This window comes from Dromiciops gliroides, chromosome 2, assembly GCF_019393635.1.
Source record: "Dromiciops gliroides isolate mDroGli1 chromosome 2, mDroGli1.pri, whole genome shotgun sequence".
Lineage (NCBI taxonomy): Eukaryota > Metazoa > Chordata > Mammalia > Microbiotheria > Microbiotheriidae > Dromiciops > Dromiciops gliroides.
Window position 1 is genome coordinate 509,538,708 of NC_057862.1, and position 21,542 is coordinate 509,560,249.

At 37.5% G+C, this 21,542-nt stretch overlaps 1 protein-coding gene across 6 annotated transcripts in view; it reads left to right on the forward strand.

Annotated features, from left to right (window-relative positions):
• The window catches only part of ARHGEF10 (Rho guanine nucleotide exchange factor 10), a 233,289-nt gene that overhangs the window by 34,626 nt on the left and 177,121 nt on the right, over positions 1-21,542 (forward strand). For 5 of the 6 annotated variants that reach the window (XM_043985030.1, XM_043985033.1, XM_043985034.1 and 2 more), the window contains exon 2: positions 1,034-1,131. In XM_043985030.1, the coding sequence (XP_043840965.1) occupies positions 1,095-1,131 (37 nt within the window). In that variant the 5' untranslated portion in view covers positions 1,034-1,094. Of the gene's footprint in view, positions 1-350; positions 430-1,033; positions 1,132-21,542 lie in introns of all 6 variants that reach the window. The other variant, XM_043985031.1, reaches the window with a different exon arrangement.

Sequence of the window (21,542 nt, forward strand, 5' to 3'; positions counted from 1 at the left end):
TTTTAAATTATTTTAAAATAGTGTGTAAAGACAATTTTAAACATTCATTTTAGGAAAGATTTTGAGTTCCAATCTTGTTTCCCTTCCTCCTTTCCCTCCCATCTCTCCAAGATGGCAAAATATCTGATGTAGGTTATACATCTGCAAACATATAAAAGATATTTTCACATTAGTCATGCTGTGAAAGAAGAAACAGAATAAAAGGAAAAACTATCCAAAAAACCCCAAAGAAGTGAAAATAGCATGCTTTGATCTGCATTTATTTCTGTTAATTTAACTGGTTTTCTCCACTTCTTGAAAATTAATTTTGCTCCCTGTTAGTGAAAGTATACCTCTTCCTCATCTTTCAGATTCATAGAAGATAGGCTCATTGGACTTAGAAGTGGAAAGGACATCACTTTAATGAGGAGAAAATAGCAACCTATAGAGGTAAAGATGGTTGTCTAAGGCAACACACAACTAGCAAACAGGATCTTTAGCTAATAAAATCATAGTTTGTGAGGTGGAAGGAATCTTAAACATAGGTCAGTCTAATCTCCTCACTTCACAGATGAACTGAGGTCCTGAGCAGGTTAAATCAACTTGGTCCAGAAAAGAAGAATAGTAGGAGTTTGACTTGAGGTCTCCTGATACCAAATATAATATTCTTTCCTGCTTATATCTGACAAAGATAAGGGGCCACTAGGAGGCATGGAGTGTAGAGTACTGGATCTGGAGCCAAGTAGACCTGTGTTCAAATCTAGCATCTGACATTTACTTGCTGGGTTATCCTGGGCAAAGTATTTAACCACCGTTTATCTCCTCATCTGGGGATAATAATATCACCTAACTCACAAGCTTGTTGTGATGATAATATGAGATAATATTTGTAATACACTTTGCAAACCTTGAAAGTGCTATATAAACTCTAGCTATCATTATTTGCATAGTGCAAGAATCCCTTTGGTAAGATTATAGTTGAACCATTTATGGTAATTACAGAGTTATCTGAAATCAGAATTCTTTTTTTTTTTTTTTGGTCTTTTTTTTTCAGGCATCTCCATTCAGTTAAAGAAGAAAAGTTAAGGAAGTACTTCAGAGTTGGAGAGAGTAATATGGATCCAGAGGAGTTTCCTCCTCCACCACCTGAAGGCAAGTGAAATATTCTGATACATTGGACCATTGGTGTTTTTTTGTTTTTGTTTTGCTATTCAGTCTTTTCAATTGTGTCTGACTCTTTGTGAGTCCATTTGGGGTTTTCGTGGTGAAAATACTGGAATGGTTTGCCATTTCCTTCTCCAGATCATTTTTGTAGATGAGGAAACCAAGGCAAACAGGGTTAAATGACTTGATGTCTGGATAGTTCTTTAGCAAAGCAACCTATAAGAAAAAAAAAGACTTGGTACTATTATTTGATATATATATATATATATATATATATATTTTTGACTTGAGACTCATACTGTGAGTTCATAGCTTTCTCCTCTTCCTCAGTCAGGTGTGTGGGACTTCCTTAATTCAGTGTAACCAGAATACTTTCATGAAATCACAGAATCATAGAATCTGGGGCTTTAAGGGACCTTAGAAATCATCTGGTACGCCTTTCTCATTTTAAAAGGTGATGAAACCGAAGTCCCAGGAAGTGAACTGACTCAAAAATTTTTTTAATTAAAAATCAATTATTTCTGTCTCTCCTACCACTTCAATTAAAAAGAAAAAGGAAAATAAAACCTTGTAACAAATAAGCAAAACAAATTCCAACATTATCCATGTTCAAAAACAGTATGTTTCTTCTATCTTCTTTCTGTTAGAAAGTATGTAGTAATGCTTTGTCATCAGTCCTCTGGAATGATGATTGATCATTGTGTTGATCCTAGTTATATCTTCCAAAATTATTTGTCTTTATAGTGTTATTATTGCATAGATTGTTTTCTATGTCCAGCTCCTTTCATTCTTCATCAATCCACATCAATCAAGTGTAAGTGATTTTCCAAGGTCACACAGCTTATTAAGGACAGAGTTTTCAGGTTACAGAATCATGTTACCTTCTATATTGTGGGATTGTTATGAGAAAAATTTAAGGCATTAAAGAAATTTTAGGTGCCATTTAAATTTTTAAAAATCTGGATCTCTGATTTCATTAGTGTGAAGAACTTCCGGTATGGGAAATCTTTCTACCCATAGAGATCAGCAAATCATTGACAAGTTGATGGAGACACTGAGAGACTAAATGACTTGCTCATAGTCTTAGAGCCAATGTATATCAGAATAGAGTAGAACCTGTGTCTTCCAGACTCTTTGGATGGCTTCATATTCATCATGACACACTGCTGTTCTTGATTATTTATTCTCATTCTTCTTATCTTATATTAGGTGGAGTTACTGTGAGCCTGTGGCTTCTTCCCTTCCCCAGGGCAGGTGTATGGGACTTCCCTTTTTAAAGCATTATAATGAAAATAATAAAATCATAGATTCTGGGGCTATAAGGAACTTTAGAGACCATCTGGTTCAACTTCCATATTTGATAGGTGATGAAACTGAAGTCCCAAGTAATTGTCCCAATGATGTTATATCCTAGCAATTTTATCTAATTACAAAAAGCAATTTTTTTTTTACCTGCCCAAGAGTCCACCAAAGAATAGACATCAAAGAAATATGGCAAGGAGGAACTTGTTTCCATTGCAGTCAGGATGACAAGGAAGATGCCTATGTATCCTGTTCCCTAATAGTTATAATTTCTTTCATTGTCTCTACTGTATATTTTGAGAGCTTTTCCTCTCATATAGTTTGTAATCTGCAGGGATAATGTTCCCAGTTTTTACTGTTTTCTTGCAAAATATGCATGAATGAACAAGTCTAGGCTCCCAATGGATAACTTTTGTGTAATTTTTGATGGTAGTCACTTGGTTTTATATTGCTATAATGAAGATCTCCATTTTTTGAAAAAGATCTGTGGAACGAAGCCTTTTGTTTGATATTTCTTTGTCAACTTATCATTGATTGAGATCACATGAGGGCTGCCCATAGTTCCACTTTTGAATTTTTGCCATTTTATAGGGTCAGTCCATGGGCAAAACCAATGTCAATTACATTAGAAAAGTCCATTAAACGTGGACCTATTGTGAACATTTAGAATCACCTTATGAAGTGGTATCTGTTCCAGAAGTATTTTTGTAAGTTTTACAGTTAATAATTCTGGTTTATACTTTATCTTCTTATTGTTAGCATGGTCCAGAAAAACTAGGAAATGAATCTTTCATATTTGCCAGACCTGGAGCAATCTTTCTTTTTTCTGCATTTGACAAGAGATAATGAAAACTGTTTGAAAGAAAGAATAATAACATTTTTTAATACTTAGAGCAATCTAAAGGTGGAATAAGTGGCTTTGGGGAGGGATGGTATGTTTCCCTTCCTTGGAAGTCTTCAGTTTAGAGGCTGAGTGACCATGAGTCAATGATGTTGTCGATGGAGTTCCTGTATAGTTACAGAGTTTGCTGGGTTGGCACCAGAACATAAGGGAAAAGGAAAGGAATAAGCATTTACATAGCACCTACTATTTGCATTATTCTAAGCACTTTCACAAATATAATCTCGTTTGATCCTCACAACAACCTTCAAAAGTAGGTACTGTTATTATCACAGATGAGGAGACTGAAGCAAACAGAAATTAACTGACCTGAGCAGGGTCATACAACTAATGAGTGTCTGAAGCTGAATGTCTTATGAACTTATGTCTTCCTAACTTCAGGCCAAGTACTATATCCACTGTCCCACCAGATGCCTCAAGGGAGCTTAGAGGTCATCTATTTTAATTCCTTCATCTTATGGAGGAGAAAACAGGCCTAAAGTGGTGAACTAATGTGCACAGGATCACACAAGATAAATGGTTAATTGCAGAGTTGGGATTCAAAGCTATGTCTGCTTATTCCAAATTTAGTGACTCTTTCTTAGAATACCACCGGATCCTCTATCTTTGCCTGTAAATCATAACAAAGCAATATGTCCACATATCATTTTATGTGTGTGTTGTGTTCCTAGTTAGACCGTACGCTCTTTGTTTGAAGGAATGAACGAGTAACTGAATAACTGAGTACAACATTTATGAAGTGCTTACTATGTATGAGGCATTATGCTAAGTACTGGAGATAAAAATAGAAGAGCAAGACAAGCCTTGCTCTCAAGGAGCTCACATTCTAATAGAGGAGACAATACATATGGAAGGTTTTAGCCTCCAGTCAGAAGGAAAGGTCCCATGGTCCTTAGGATACAGTAGCAAAGCAGTGTTAATGTCTTTTCTTTAATGCTGTTTCTACTGATATTACAAGGATATTATACTTTCCACCTGTTTTGTTCCCCTTTCCTAATGCAGAACATTATATTAAAGTTCCCCCTCCCATTGGGGAAAATATATTTTAAAAAATGAAAGGTTTAAAATCCACTCTTGTGATCTGCCTCCAGTAAATGGTGGAACTTTACAGAAATATTTTATAATTCTATAATTTACACTTATATAATGTGCATGTGCTGAGCCTAGCGTTTATGTTCAGTTGGGTATTTTTCCTTATATCTCTTCCTGTCTCCTTCCCTCCATCAACAGAGAAGAAGAAAAGACTTGCTCTTTGTGACTAAAGAGAGCAAAATGTGGACCACTTGGTGGCATTTGCAGAGGCAGAAGTTGACTCAAAATAAGGAAGAATTTTCTAACAACTAGAGCTGTTCAAAAACATCTTTGCTTTCCTTGTTTCAGGGCATTGTGTTCTCCATCACCAGAAATGCTCAGAGGCTGGATGACTAGCAGTCAAAGATTTGAGAGAGAACAATTCTATATTGTGTGGATAGGTAACCTAAGGTTACCTGCTTACATAAGTAGATAACCTTAGTTCATGTACTTAGATGACCTAAGGTTTGTCCCAGCTCCATAATATTTAAAAGTCTGGGAAATGACTGCATATATAGAACAAGGTTATTTTTAATAATTCACATTTCCAAATGAAACCTTTATTATAAATCTGTGAGCAAGTTGGATCTTGTAAAGTTTGTAACATGCTTGATATTTGTATGAAGAGTAGTACTATTTATGCTCAAAGTGATATGGTCTTTCAGAAAAAAATCGATAAATAACTTAGTTTTTAAAAGAAAAATGCAACATTTTAATTATTTGGGAACTTCCTGTTTTAGAGACAAGGTTAATTCTTTCATGTATACACAGACATACAAACATACACAGAGCTAGTATTTTCACATAGAGAATTTACAGTCTTTCAGAACACCTGCAAACTCTTAGATAGGAATTTCCTTTTATACTTCCTGTTTCACAAGACCAGTTTAGATAAGTAGGAACCATGTGCATGAGCACACACACACGCACATGTGTGTGCACTGTGTTTCCAAACATACACACATATACTGAAAATCTAGGAAGACAAGGTGTGACATCAGGAAGGTCAGTTATTGCCAGGGGAAAGAGGAAAAGGTGGGTAACATAGGTCCAGGAGGTTAGGGTTCAGAGAAAGTGAAGTCTTCTGCTATAGGTGTTACTTATTCTCCCTATTTTATATTTCAGAGAGTGGGCAACCCTTTGTTATAGTCAGATTTTCAGAAGATTGCTAATGAGGGATTAATTTTGGAAAGAAAGATAGTGAGTTCTGCTTTGAATATTTTGAGTTTGAGTTGCCTATGGGAACTGCAGTTGGAAATGTCCAATAGATTGTTGTTATAGGACTGCCACTCAGGAGTGGGATTAAATAGATTTGGGATTCATGTGCATTGAAATGAAAATTGAACGTTTGAGCTAATGAGATCCCTGAGAGGTATATAGAGAGAAGATCGTTCAGGATAGAGCTTTGAGTTTCATCCAGATTTAGGGACAAGGATAATGATTCAGTAGAAGAGAATAAGATGTAGCCAGAAGACAGGTAAGAAGAAAATCAAGAGAAAACAGTTTCATAGAAAACCAGAGAGGAAAAAATACCCAGGAGGGTAAGAATTGTAACATTATCAAATGCTGCAAAGAAGTAAACAAACAAAAAAAGTTGATAACTCAGCCATCAGATTTAGCAATTAAGAGATCTGTCAGTCAATTATTAAGCATCTACAATGTGCTTTATTTCTGGCTACTTTGGAGAAAGCAGTTTCAAGGGTGAAACTGATGATTTTGTAAACTGGATGCAAGGAGTTGAGTGAAAGGGAAAGATGTAGATGAAATTAGCATAGCCAGCTTTTTCTAAAAAGTTTGGCTCTAAATGCTAATGCCTACTGGAAGCTCATTGTTAAAATTTCATTATGAGCATTTATACCTTATAAATCAGCAAGCACTACAAATATAAGCGTTGTTTATTGTTTTGTTGATTATCTAGACTTAAGAAAGTGATAGAGAAAAATTTAATAATGCAGATTAAACTTAAAAGTGTGTCTTTGGTAACTTTTGAGAGCTGTTTGTTAAGTATTTCCCAACACACCCCTGAAAGGAGAGATATAGGTTGATAGCTCAAGGAGTTAGTGATAGGATCAAGGAAATATTTTTTAGGTGGCCTTAGTATACTTGTAGTTATCAGGGAAGGAAGGAAAAATTTAAGATTCAGGGAGAGAAGTGATAATTTCAGGAACAATGTGCTGGGATAGACTGGAAAGATGTGATCAAGGATAGATTTAGAGGGATTGGTCTTGGTGAGAATGGCTGCCTCATCTGTCAAAGACTAAAGTATAGGAGAAGAGAATGGTACATAATGTTGACCCTCATCCACCATTTTGTCTAGTCTCTATTTTTGTTAAAATGGTCAGGACCAGACATTGACTCTTGGGTTACTCTATTAGATACTACTTTCCAAGTTGACATAACATTTAAGATGACTTTTGGGGTTCAATAGTTCAGAAAGTTCTGACTCTACCCAACTATACAATTATATGGTCTGTATCTTTCCATCTTGTCAAGAAAGACTTTTGACATATGCTTTGATAAAATCTTGCTAAAATACATCTACTGCAATTTCCTTGATTTTACCAAACAACATTATCAAAAAAGGAAATATTTTTAGTCTAGCATGACCTGTTCTCGATGAAGCCATGTAAGTATTTGTAGACCACTGCCATCCCTTTAACAATATGTTCTAGTGTAAACACTGTCTCCATAAATTCACCAGGGTGTAAATCAGTAACAGCACTGGTAGCAAACTCAAATAGAAGCAGGGTGGGAGAGGGGGGCACTAAATTCTACATAAAGACCTCTATGGGCCACATATTGACTTAGGAAATCAAAAAATAATATTGTCTGTTTTATTTTTATTTATTTTGTTAAATATTTCCCATTTATATTTTAATCTGGTTAGATAGTATCCTACTGTTGCCAGCCTCATGTGGCCAGTGGGCTATGTGTTTGATACCTTTGCCTTACAGAGCAATGACTGTTGGCATTTATATAGCATCTTTATATTTATAAAGCACTTTACATACATGATTTCATTTGCTCCTTACACCAACCCTGTTTTAGGTAAGTGCCACAGGTCATAGTATTCGCATTTCAAAGCTTAGGAAACTGAATCTGAGAGACTGTAGGACCACAGATTGAGATCTGTAAGGGACCTTAGAGGCTACTTAGCCCAGAATTATTATTTTACACATAAGAAATCTGAGGCCCAAAAAGGCTAATTGACTTTCCCTGGGTTATACTGCTAATAAGATCCAAGGTAGGATTATAATAGTTAGTAATAATGACAATAGCAACAACAATGGGCATCTATTTAGCACTTCAAAATTTGCAAAGGCGTTTACAAAAATTATCACAACTCTTGAAGGACAGGCAGTTGTTGGAAGGGCAAAGTGCTATTATTATAACAGTAGCACTGGCTCCCAAAGCCTGAAGCCTAGGCATGTTAGATTTCACCCCTCCACTGGTACCTATAAAGGGGGGTGGGGACATCTAGTCTCTGTACCATTAGTTCCATCTCCCACTGATCCTGTTCCCTCAATTTTAGGGGTCCTTTGTACCCTAATTTCATTTAACCATATAACAGATTAGCTTTTACAAATAAATACTTTAAAGGTATAACAAGAACCAGCTATTATAAGCATTTCCCCTCCCAACATATGGAAGGGCATAATTCCCTCCTTGTACCACCACTGTCTCTGGAGATGGGAAGGGGATTTGACTCATAGCTTAACTCAGTTGCTATATAGCCCAGTCCTATCAAATTCCAAGTTCAAAGCCCTTTTTGGACTCATGTCTCAGGCATGTTGACTTCTCAGGGTTTGCTCGCAGGGCTGGCAGCAATATCCAGCCTGGAATCCTGTCTAGAAAGTTATCATTACTCAAGTCGGGGACGCAGACTCTATCACCTGTTCCTAGAATTGAGAAGGACAAATGAAATAAACCACATCAAAATCCATTTCTCAGGGTCACTGGACCTAAAAGGTATTCCTTGCCCTCAGTTCAGTTCATGGTGCCTATCCTGTGGTTGAATAGGATGCCACCAAAAGGAGGAAGAGAGAGACTATTCCAATTTGATCATTTTGAAGATGTAGTTTATTCTTGCTACTTAGCCAAATAAAAGTGGCAGTTTTCACCCACAAGATAGACAAACAAAGAATATCTTTTCCCAGAAGCCTCCATGTTGGGTGATCTGGGAATGACAATGCAAAAACATCATTACAATATCATCCCATTTTACAGACAAGGAAACTGAGGCAGACAGGGATGAAGTGACGTTCTCAGGGTCACACAGCTAGTAAGTGTCTGAAGTCAGATTTGTACTCAGCTCTTCCTGACTGTAGTTCCAGCACTCTACCCAGTGTACCATAATTTTAAATGAATTAAGCAGATCACCCATTTTCTAACTGTCTAAAGTGAAATTTGAACTCAGGTCTTCCTGACTCCAAGTAGCTATGGTGTAGGGAGAATAGTAGCAATAGAGCACTGAGTAGTTAACAGACATTTAACAAAAAAGCCAATCATAGTGATAATAAAAATAGTAGCTAGAATTTATATAACACTTTAAAGTTTGTAAAGAACTTTAAATATATATAATTTTTTCCTGACAATAACTGTGGGAAATAAGTGTCATTGTTATACCTATCTTACAGGTGAGGAAACCAAAACAGACCTAAGTTAAATGACTGGCCCAAGGTCACTCAGCTGGTATCTAAAGCCAGATTTGAACTCAAGTATTCCTGACCCCATGTCTAGTGCTCTCTCTATCCATGTACCACCTAGCTACCTCATCTATGATAGTAGTAAAACCCTTAGCCTCAAGTATTTGTACATCAGTGCACAAAATATGGATACCAATAGATCTTAAAACAAAGAGTTAAGTCATGTCTCCTAGGTGCCACTGAAGCTTGGTGGCAAGAGACCCTTGATGGCTGCATATCAAAACAATATACAACAGGATAGATAAAAGAGGATATTGAATATCACTTTATATTAAGAAGTTCTATTTGTGTTAGGACATCCAGGAAAAACCAAATTTGGGGAGATGTTATGAAGAACATGCAGATGTTGGGCAATGTAGGCAAAAACAGAAGGAATGTTGTCAGAGTTCACAGACAGAAAGAAGAAACAGATGAAGTATTTGTGTCCTAAGTGTAGCATAGAGATATGAAATAATGGTAGTGGTGGTGTAGGAGGATGAGCGGGATACTTCAATTTCCCAGACTGTTGGAGCACTTGCTCATTGTTAAAAATTGAATGGCTAGGGGGCAGCTAGATGGCACAGTGGATAAAGCACCAGCCTTGGATTCAGGAGTACCTGAGTTCAAATCCAGCCTCAGACACTTGACACTTACTAGCTGTGTGACCATGGGCAAGTCACTTAACTCCCATTGCCCCGCAAAAAAAAAAAAAAAAAAAAAAAAAAAAAAAATTGAATGGCTAACCATTTTCTGATAGTTATTTAATGAACGTTTTGGTTTCCCAGGCTGGAAGGCTAGATAACACCCTGTGGGAGTGTGATTAGGAGGATTTCTTATTTAGGTGTGATTGGATTAGATGATTTCAGAGGTCTCTGAAATCCTTTGTAAAATAGAGTTCATTGATTTAAAATTTGCAGCGACAACATTTTTTTTTTTTTTGGGAAACTTGGGACAGCACTTGTTCTGGAACACATCTCCCATTCTCAATGATTATTGACAACGGAATGGAACTCATACCAGCCAGAGTTTTGGTTTTGATACCCTGGGATACTTTGGAATTAGTTTTTGAACTCATCCCGGGGATTTAGGGTTATCATCACTAATAAAGCTCTCTGATTATGCTGGGTTTCAATCCCCTGATAGTGCTACCATCTCACCTTACAGATCAATCATGTTATGTCAGATCTTTTCTGTATATAGTGATAGAGGTGTTATGTAGCTTAAAATGGCACTAAGACTTTTGGGACAGTGTAAAAAGACAAATTTATACAAGCTAATTAAGTACATTAGAAAAGAGCAAATGGCTATGAAAATCCGAAAAGGGAAATCTTGTTACTGAGTGGGTCATTAAAAAAAATGTTGGAGAAGGTAGCATTTTATCTGAGAATTAAAGGACAGATAGGATGTGGAAAGCTGTGGGAAGGCATTCCATGCTTCAGGAACAATGTGAGCAAAGGCCAGAGGCATAAAAGTACAGGATATAGAGGGAAGGGAGTAACACAGTTTGTTTGGAAATTGTATCTGGAGGACTTTCCAACAAAATGGGGTTATTGTTTAAAGGTAATGTGCTGCTTAATTGTGGATGACTCAGAAAACTAGATAAAGAAGTTTAAAGTTTGATGGCAAGTTAGAGCCATTGAAGGATTGTGAACAAGGGCATGACATAGCCTAATTTATGCATAATGAAGATTAATCTGGTTGTGGCATGAAGATTTTGATGGGGGTAGAGGTTCAGGTGAGTGGAGGTAGGTTAGAAACTTAATGAATAGTCCAGATAAACAGTGGTGATGATCTCTTCTGCCATAATATTACCATAGGAAGATGGGTCAGGAAAAACATATTCCAGAGATAGAATGGTCAGGACTTGGCAAGTACTTGGATATGAAGAGAGGGCAAGAAGGAATATTTACAGATAAAACTAAGAGTGTGAATAAAGTAGGGAGCTTATATCAATGTCATGTGCCCATAGAAATACATGGGGGAAAGGGTGAAATTAAAATCTAGTATGCCACTTAAAATCAACTGATTTTTGAATCCTTCATTAGATTTGTGTGTGTGTGTTTGTTATGTAATGATTAGCCCTGTGTATAATGGAAGGGTTTGGGACAGATCACTAAAGTTAGACTCAATAAGCTATTTTTTAAACTGTATGAATAGGAAAAAAAAAACACCATAAACCATGTTTTTTTTTTTCTCTGCCTCTACCCACACAGGTGCAATAAGGAGAAAACAATAGTTTAAGTGCCTGAGAGGTAATTAAAAGGTTGTGGATCAAAGAAGGTTAAGCCTAGGAAGCTCCTTTTGTGTTGGGAATTTGGAAAGTGCATTTTAACTACCTCATTAGAATTTGTACCTGAGATTCCTAATAAACCATATTAGAGTTATTATTTTTGAGAGAGATTTGAAATTCTTTATCCTTTTAGTGAAATTTATAAAGATTGGGTAACTTTGAAAATAACTTTTTAGTGCTTGATTCCAAAAAGAAGTACATCTAAATATTAAGATCAAGGGTATAGATGGCTTATTTAGTGATTTGTATTAATTAATCAAACATAATAATCAAATAAATAATTAAATAAATGATCACATATAATAACAGTATTTGATATGCTACTTTGACATCCTTGCATTTTTCTCTGATCTGGGAAGTTGAGAAAGGACTTTTATTCAATAATAATAATGATAACTATAAATGTGTATATATATGCATATATACCCAAATATATATGTGTGTGTATATATATATATATATGAAACACAAATACATATATAATATGTATATATACACATATTTTTTGTAGGGTTCATGGTACAGACCTATGATTTCATCAGTATAAGGGACTACCCATGTGATATTCCCTTCACTTATGCAAATAGTAACTTCAGTGGCCATGGGATTTGGATTCCAATGACATGGATTTAAATCCCAGCTCTGCCACTTATATGAACAGCCTCGGTAAATTGCTTTAGATCTTTTCTTCATCTCTAAAAGAGGCTGAAATAGAAAATCTCTATGACCCTAACCAGTTTTAAATCTTATCTGCATCCAAGTAAAGCCATTCTTTGTAAGAAGATTGTATAGCTCATATCTATAAAATAATTTATAGCTTCCATATCACTTTTCCTCCAAATGGCTTTCTTTGTAAGATAGGCAGTGCAAGTATTATTGGTCCCATTTTACAAATGAGGAAATAGCGTCTCAGAGAAGGTAAGTGATTTGTTCATATAGTAAATATAATATCTGGCATAAAAATGTAGGTGCAATGCATTTTCTTCTATATACCCCCTGTTTCTCCTAAAACAAAAGCAAGTGATGTTTTATAAAAGACTTTGAAATATTTAATGATGAAAGTTTTAAACAAAATTTTTACGTATTTTAAACAATAATGTTTCTTTTGTAAAATTAGCAGCAAAATTCTGCTGTAAAAGATGATTGGGAAAGAGCAATTAATACTGCTGCCCTTCTAATCTTAGTTAGAGGGAAAACAATCAGTTACAATGTGTTTTTAAAATCTCATAGCTTTAACAGAAGAGATTACTGTACTCCCACACTTAACTTTGGAAAATAATAAGGGGCAACATTAGGCTTGTCATGGGCTAAGGACCCCAAATCAGGAACAGGAAGTTGGCCTTTGGCTCAGCTGAATTGTTTCTGAATGATGCCTGTTTTTGATACATGCAGTTAAAAATGATGGTGAAAGTCAGAGCCAAGATTTAGGAAGAAAGAGAACAGAATATGAATTGTAGTTAAGAATAGCTCCTTGTTGGTGAAGCTGTTTGGTGGATATAAATCCCTTTTAGATTAAAACTTTATTCTGAAAAAAAAAATAAACAGGTTTCCATTTACATTTGGAGGAACCATGTGTATTGAGTGAAGCATTCATCTTAAATATGGACTTTTTTTTTAAGTAAGAAAAGTTTTAGATTGTACCATCTGTGTATCTTTAGTTGGGAAAGGAAGATGGAAGGGCCAAGAACTGTGATTTCATATGTAGTGAACTCTCTCTACCAAAGCAGATCAGCTACTGTTCTGTACTTTCTAGCTACAGAGAGCTATTGAGGGCAGCTTTCCATATGACTTGCCCAGGGTCACACAGCCATGTGTCAGAACCAGGTCCCGCACCTAAATTTTTCTGACTCCAAGACTTGCTTTCTAAGCTGTGTCTCAGAAATTGAATTTTCAAATTCATATTATTCTAGGTGGCAGTAGCTTACAGTACTGTGAAAGTGATTCATGGCTCTGTGGTATTCATAGTAGGTGGCTTTTCAGCTAGTGACAAAGACTATACGAGTGTAGGCAAACTAAAGTGAATCCAGGGAAAAGCTATCTGAAGGAACCAGAGAAGGTCAGGACCAAGTTTTGAATCCCAGCTCTGTCACTTTATTATCTGTGTGACTTGGAACAAGTCACCTCCCTTCTTTGGGGCTCAGTTTTCTCACCTACAGAATGAAGAGTAGGTAATCTCCAGGGTTTCTTTCAGCTCAAAAATTTCAGATCTATAGTCTTAGGGCTTTCTCAAGCTAACCCATGTGACAATGGCTAATTCCATTAGTTTGAGGCTCCTGGATTGGAACACTGGGTAAAATAATTTTGGGAACTAGATCCTACTTGCGATCCAGCAAAGTTTCTTTCTTTCTCCTACTAAAAATTTAGAGAGTTGTCTAAGGGCCTATTTATATAGTCAGGCCAATAACATTCCTGCTAGAAAGAGTAGATGGAAGGGTTTGTGATAATTTAACTAGCTTTTTTAATAGACTTTTACCTATCTTTAAAAACAAGTATAATTTACCTACCAAACATGTTATATATCCTCTACTATGCTTAGTAGGTGTGAATTACCTACTACATGTGTCATGCTCAGAAACCTTTCAGGGGCTCCCTACTGAATGTAAGATAAAATACTTCTCAGTATGGTTCTCTTTTTTTTTTCTTTTACCAATCCACAAGTGTTGTTTTTTATCAGTTTTTTCTGTGGGGGTGCATAGTAAGCTTCCTCATTAGTTTCTTGGGATTGTCTTGGATCATTGCATTGCTGAAAGTAGTTAAGTCATTCACAATTGCTCATTGAACAATACTGCTGTCACTATGTCCTCCCAGCTCTGCTCACTTCACTGTACATCGATGTTCATTAGTCTTTCCAGGTTTTTAGGGGCTCATCCTGTTTGTCATTTCCTGTAGCACAAGACCATTCCACTACAATCATATAGCACAGCTTTTTCCATCATTCCTCAATTGATGGACATTCCCTTGATTCTCAATTCTTAGCCTTCACCAAGAGTTGCTATAAATATTTTTTGTACAATTTCCCCCCTTTTCTCTTTTTCATGATTACTATTGTTAATTGTTTCCCTTCTATCCTATTCCCTTCCCCATGATATTTATTCTATTATCCATCTTCTTTCATCCTATCCATCTTCAAAAGGGATTTGCTTCTGTCTGTCCCCTCCCCCACTCTGCCCTTCCTTCTTTTGCTCCTCTCTCTTTATCCCCTTTCCCTCCTATTTTCATGCAGGGTTAGAGAGATTACTCCACCCACTTGAGTGTGTACTTTCCTTCCTTGAGCCAATTCTAATGAGATTGAGGTCTTTGAGCCTATTTTGATGAGTATTAGGCTCATTTACTGCCCAGATTAAATAGATTACTCCACCCAGTTGGGTGTGTGTGTTAGTCCTCCTTGAGGTAGCTCTGATGAGTTTAAGGTCTTTGAGCCTTTTCTGATGAGTGTAAAATTCATTTATTGCCCTGCTCCTCCCCCATCTCTTCCCCCACTCCATAAGCCCTTTCTTGTTTCTTTCATGTGGGGTTTCACTCCATGCTACCTCTGCCCTTCCTCCTCCCCCAGTGCATTCCCCTCACCCCTCAATTTAACCCTAAAGATGTCATCATGGGGCAGCTAGGTGACACAGTGGACAAAGCATCTACCCTGGACCCAGGGGGATCCCAGCCAAAACCTGGCCTCAGACACAAGACAGTCACCCACTGTACGACCCCAGGTATGTCCCCCAGCTCCAATTTTTTATGGTTCTCTAGGGTCTTGTATTTGAAAGTCAAATTTGCCATTCAGTTCAGGTCTTTTCATCACAAATATCTGAAAGTCTTCTTTTTCATTAAAGTCCCATTTTTTCTGCCGAAAGATTATGCTGAGTTTTGTTGGGTAGTGTGGAAATTTATTTTGATTTGGGGACCCTACCTTTGGGCTGAGATTGGAAAGCCTTAGGCCCTCGGGGTCTCTTCTGTGTGGGAGGGGCTGGTGCCCCTCCCCCTCTGCTTCAGCTGAGACAAAAAGCCCCAAAGGCTGTACAAGACGCCAGATCAGACAGCTGGGGGGAGGGGGGGAAGCCCCCTCCGACCTGAGTTGAGGGATCTGGGAGATACTGGGCTTGTCCAGGCTGGGCTCTGGTGAGGCATGTGATGCTGGAGCATCCCCCCAGCCACAGCCACAGCCCTGACTGGCAGATTTGCTTGGTCTGTGGGGGCGCAGGAAGCCCCGAGATTTGAGTGGAGAAAAGAAAGGTATATATAGACCTGGGGGTTAGACTTTGGGGAACGGACAAGAAGAGGTCAAGAGGCTGCTGAGGAGACGGCAAAGGTTGGAGAAGACAGACAGGGGGCTACAAGGACGCAGGAGAAGGATAAAGGACTAGGAGCACAGAAAAGAGAGGCCGAAGGGCAGAGTGATGGAGCAGAAAGACAGAAGGTCGGTGAGAGAGAAACACAGGGTAACAGCGGTGGCAGTAAGGAGAGGAAAGTTAGAAGCAGGGGGATTTACAAAGTGAAAGGGTACAGGCTGAGTTAGAAGAAAGTAGCTGAGCAGGGAAAGTGTGTAGCGTGCCCTGAGGCAGGAGGCAGCTAAGGCCCTTATTGTATTAAAAAAGTTCGAAGAGCAGCAGGTGGGAAAGAGACACAGTGGAAAGAGACTGCAGGAAAGCAGTCAGGTGTACATTTTATTTCCCTGTATTCTTAATTTTCAATAGTATCTCATAAATAAACTCTGCTTTGATTTTTTGGTTAAGAGGCTTCTTAATATTTTGCTTATCAATTTGGGAGTAGAACAGTGTGGTAGAACTTTATAAACGGCCCATATTAAATTAAACGCAGTCAGATAGCCAAATAGTTAACAGTCCCAGAATTAGTACTCAAGTCAGATTAGCCCCCCAAATTAGCCCCAGTCAGTTAAAAATATTCTACATTTGAATGGCGACCGCGGCAGGACTTATGGCCCAATTATAATTTTTCTAAAGGTATCATTTTTCATAAAACTGATAATTTTTCACAAGTCCAATTATATATAATTTTCCAGATTAGATACACTTATTAATAATTAATTTTTTGTACAGTAGGTTATTCTTGGTTGTAATCCCATTTCCTTTGCCCTCTGCAATATCATATTTCATGCCCTCTTGTCCTTTAATGTAGAAGCTGCTAGATCTTGTGCTATCCTGACTGGGGCTCCACAGTACTTGAGTTCTTTCTTTTTGACAGCTTGCAATATTTTCTCCTTGACCTGAGAGCTCTGGAATTTGGCTATAATATTCCTAAGAGTTTTCCTTTTGGGATCTCTTTCTGGAGGTGATTGGTGGGTTCTTTCAATTTCTATTTTAGCTACTTCTTCTAGAATTTCAGGGCAATTTTCCCTGAGAATATCTTGGAAGATGATGTCTAAGCTCTTTCCTTGATCATGGTTTTCAGGTAGACCGATAATTTTCAAATTATCTCTCCTGGACCTATTTTCCAGGTCAGCAGTTTTTCCAAAAAGATATTTCACATTGCCCTCTATTTTTTTATTCATTTGGATTTGCTTTATTGTGTCTGGCTTTCTCATAAAGTCACTGGCTTCCATTTGTTCAATCCTCATTCTTAGGCAATTCTTTTCATCAGAGGACTTTTGTACCACCTTTTCCATTTGGCCAATTTGACTTTTTAAGCTGTTGACTTTTTTCTCATGTCTTTCCTTCATCACCCTCATTTCTCTTTCCATTTTTTCCTCTACTTTTCTAACCTTATCTTCAAGTCCTTTTTGAGCACCTCTATGGCCTGAGACCAATTCACATTTTTCTTGGAAACTTTAGATATAGGGGCCCTGGTGTTGACATCTTCCTCTGAGGGTGCACCTCGGGCTTCCTTGTTACTGAAGAAACTTTCTGGGGTCCTCACCTTTCTCTGTCTGCTCATCTTGCCTTTCTTTTAATTGACTTTTAGCTCCTTAAAGTGGGGCACTGTTTCCAGGCTGCAGTATTCCAAGCTTCAGAAGTCCCAGGTGGTATGATTTAAGGAGAATCAGGTTCTTCACTCACCCAGCCTGTTTCTTGGTCCGTAGATGACCCCAGACTAACTTGCTAATCAACCAGCTTTGTGTGTTGTGGTTGTTAGCTCTGATTAACCTATGCCTCTCCCCTACCTGGGCCATTGCTCCTGGTTCTCAGCAGGGGTGAAAAATCCAAGTTCTGCCTCAGCACCAGCATAGACCCCTCTAGTCTCCCCCCTGCCCGGGGTTCAGTCCTCTCACCAGACTGTGAGCTTAGTTCCAGATGACACTGGTGCTTCAGCTGATTAAGAGGCTTGGGAGGTCTCCTTCTCTGGTGAGGCCTTACTGGGACTGGATTCGTGTCAAGGTGACTGTGGGGTTGGGCTGGACACCTGTATCAGCACAGCAGCTCCCTCCCCTCAGTATGGTTCTTAACAACCTTGTTCCAGCATCTTGATCTGCATTTTCTTACCTTTTCTGAATTCACATGGGCTATAGTCTTCCATGACTGGAATGTATCTCCTATTTATCTCTTCCTATAAAGAACCTTCTTTTCCTTCAAGGCCTTGCTTAGGAGCCACATTCTGTTATGAAGCCTTCCCTGATTCTCCTTCCCAAGGTGAAAGTCACCTTAAAAGTCTGGGCAAATTACTTAACTTCTCTGAATCTTAATTTCTGTGTTAACATAATGGAGCTTGGTAGACGCCCGGGGGTCTGACCTGATTGACTTAGTAGACCGCTCTCAGCCAATCAACTTCAAGAGCCTCCCATATCTGGGAGGAGGACACGAAGTAGGAAGCAGATGCTGGCAGAAGACTTCTTCTTCTTTTGGTTTGAGACATTGGCTTAGTGGCAGGACTTCACGTGAGCGGTTAGAAAGGCTAGGATTTCCATGCTATAAGGAATCTGCTCTCAATCTTTCTCTCTCTTTATTATCTTATATCTTTTAATAAACCCTTAAAAGCCTAAACTCTTGGTGAATTTATCAGTGATTTTAGCCAGTTTCCCTCCAAAACTGGGGGGGACAGATTAGAACCCACATTTAGATTTTTAAACAACACGGTTCATTACCTTCAAAATGATGATAATAGCACCTGTCTTACAAGGTTGTTGTGAGGCTCAAATGAGATAATGTAAATGAAGTATTTATAGACCTCAAAGCATTATATATATGATATACACATATGTATGTGTATAATATGACATCATATATATGACATATATGCTTTGAGGTAAAATACCTATTTATTATGCTTTGAGGTCTATAAATACTTCATTTATATTATCTCATTTGACCTTCACAACAACCCCATGAGATAGGTACTATTATCATCATTTAAAATATTCTACTTTATTTATATTAAATAATATATTTGCTATTATATTAAATATAATAATAGTAGTAATTATCATTATTCTCTCCCTCTCAAAATTTTCTTTTACCACTTTGGTTATTTCCTTTGTTCTTATTATATTACTGGAGCATAGATTTAGAACTAGAAGGATCTCAGAGGCCATTTAGTTCAACCTCCACATTTTATACATGAGGAAATTGAGGCCTAGAGAGGTAGTAAGTGGTAGAGCTAATATGTGACTGAATGTGTTCTTTGTACACAGGCTTTTTTTTTTTTTTTGGAGGGGCAGTGGGGGTTAAGTGACTTGCCCAGGGTCACACAGCTAGTAAGTGTCAAGTGTCTGAGGCCGGATTTGAACTCAGGTACTCCTGAATCCAGGGCTGGTGCTTTATCCACTGTGCCACCTAGCCGCCCCCATTGAATGTGTTCTTTAACTCCTAAATTCAGTGTTATTCAAACTGTACCATCCTACCTCTAGTGTCTTTTATTTATTAGTATAAAGGGCATTTGCTACACATACCTTGAAAGAGAATTGCTTTAAATACTGCACCCTCACCTCTGTGTTCCATCACATTTCGCTATCAGTGGCCCCACAGTTCTGCAATGCAAACTTAATCTGAAAAATTTGAAGCATTTGGAGAGGTATCATGTGGAAGAATTGTTAGACTTGTTCTTGGCAGCAAACGGACAAAGTAGAAGCAGAGGGGCAAGTTTCAGAGAGACAGATTGTGACTTGATTAGAGCTGCCCAAAATTACTATGGGTAACCAAGTGGTGTCTGGATGAAAACTTATCAAGATGTGGGGAGGATTCCTGCTCAGGTACAGGTCAGACTAGGTGATTCCCCAAAAATACCAACTAATATCTGCAAAGTGATTCTCTCCTTTGGGTAGAGTTTGAGGAGGAACATTTGTGACAGAAATAAAAGGGAGGCCTTACCCTCTTAAGGAAATTCCTAGTAATCTAGATACAAAGAGGAAGAAGTTGGCTAAGTCCCCAATGGATGAATAACAATGTGTGCTGATATCATCTCTGAGTCAAGGAGGAATCAGAGATTTCCATATTTGAATTGACTGACTGCAACTGGAATTAAAAGAAAATATTGTTCTCTGAGCCAACTGATTACTATTATTTTCATAAATTACTCTTTCCCCCATTTATCAGTACTGCTACTTAAATGGCAAAAAATATAATAGAGTTTCATGTGACTGCTTTAATTTTTCAGATTTTAGGAATCTTTTTAAAAGAGCATTCATAGAGATCTTTTCCTTTTCTTTGAATTCTTCATATTCATTAATTCTTATGGTGCTACAATATTTTAATACATTTATACACTACAATTTGCTCAACCATTCTCTAATTAATGGGCACCCACTTTGTTTCCAGTTCTTTAATATGACAAAAAGTGCTGCTAAAAGCATTTAAAAGTTTATGGCACTTCTCCCTATGACTTTGTTTGACCTCCTTGGGAGGTGTATATGCCTAGTCATTGGGTCAAATCATATAAACAATTTAGATACTTTTTATGTAATAGAATATATCTATTTTTAAAGTTATTTTAATATCTTTGGGTTTTATATCACTAAAATTTCTCCATGTTCCTCCCTCTCCACCTCCCCCTCATCTTCCTCACAGACATTTCATATAACAAAGAATATTGTTTAAAGAAAAAACAAGAAGAGAAGAATAAAAAAAATAGTAAAAACCAATCAACCTATTAAAGTCTGCTAATGTACCACAGACATGGACCTCCCACCTTTTCCAAGGAGTGGGGTGGAAGTGTCTTCTAATACCTCTTTTTTGCTATGTTTCTTCTTTGTAATTTTGAAACTTTCACTTTGGATTGTTTTGTGTTGTTTTTTTTTTTTTCATTCCATTTAGAGTGTTGTAGTCATTGTGTATGTTTTCGTGGCTCCATTTTCCTCTGAATCATTTTCTGGGCTTCTCTATATTTGCCATATCCTTTCCATTATATTTATTAACCACAATTTGTTTAGCCTTTCCACAATTGATGGACATCTACATTGTTTCTAGCTCTTTGCTACCATAAAGTGCTGCTTTAAATTGTTTGGTGTATATGGGGACTTTTGTTTATTAATGACCTTGAGGTATATACCTAACAGAGGAATTGCAGGGTCACTTTTTTTGCATGGTTCCAAATTGCTTTACCAAATGGTTGTACTGATTCACAACATCAACATTTCAGTCGTGCGCCTATCTTCCCATAGTCTGTCCTTCCTTCCTTCCTTCCTTCCTTCCTTCCTTCCTTCCTTCCTTCCTTCCTTCCTTCCTTCCTTCCTTCCTTCTCTTCTTTTCCACACACTTATAGCTATTGTGGCCTTCTTGCTGTTTCTCACATATTACACTCCATTTTCATGCCTTTTACTTGCTGCCCCCCAACCCCATACCTGGAATGTTTTCCCTTCGTATTTCTATCTCTTAGCTTTTGTTGGCTTCTTTCAAAACTCAGCTCAAATCATACCATCTGTAGGAGGCCTTTTTCATTTCCCTGTTGTTAGCTATGTGCTTGAATTTGTTTGGGGGCTTAATGGAGTATTCTGAAATTTAAATTAGAATTTTTAAAATTAGTGATCTTCTTCCAATTCTGAATAAGAGATAAGGAAATTGAAGCTAGTATTCTTCTCTTCAAAATAGATTAATTGTGTGTGTGTATGTTTTGATAAATAGTGAAAATGCCAAACCAACTGACCTTGGAGCCATCATTAATATTTATCTTTGTTCTGGCACTTTAACCAGAATGTTCAGAATAAAAGATGATGTAATTTGTGTGGAAGGAAATTATATTTTTCTAGTCTCTTTCCCTCTCTCAGTAGCTCATG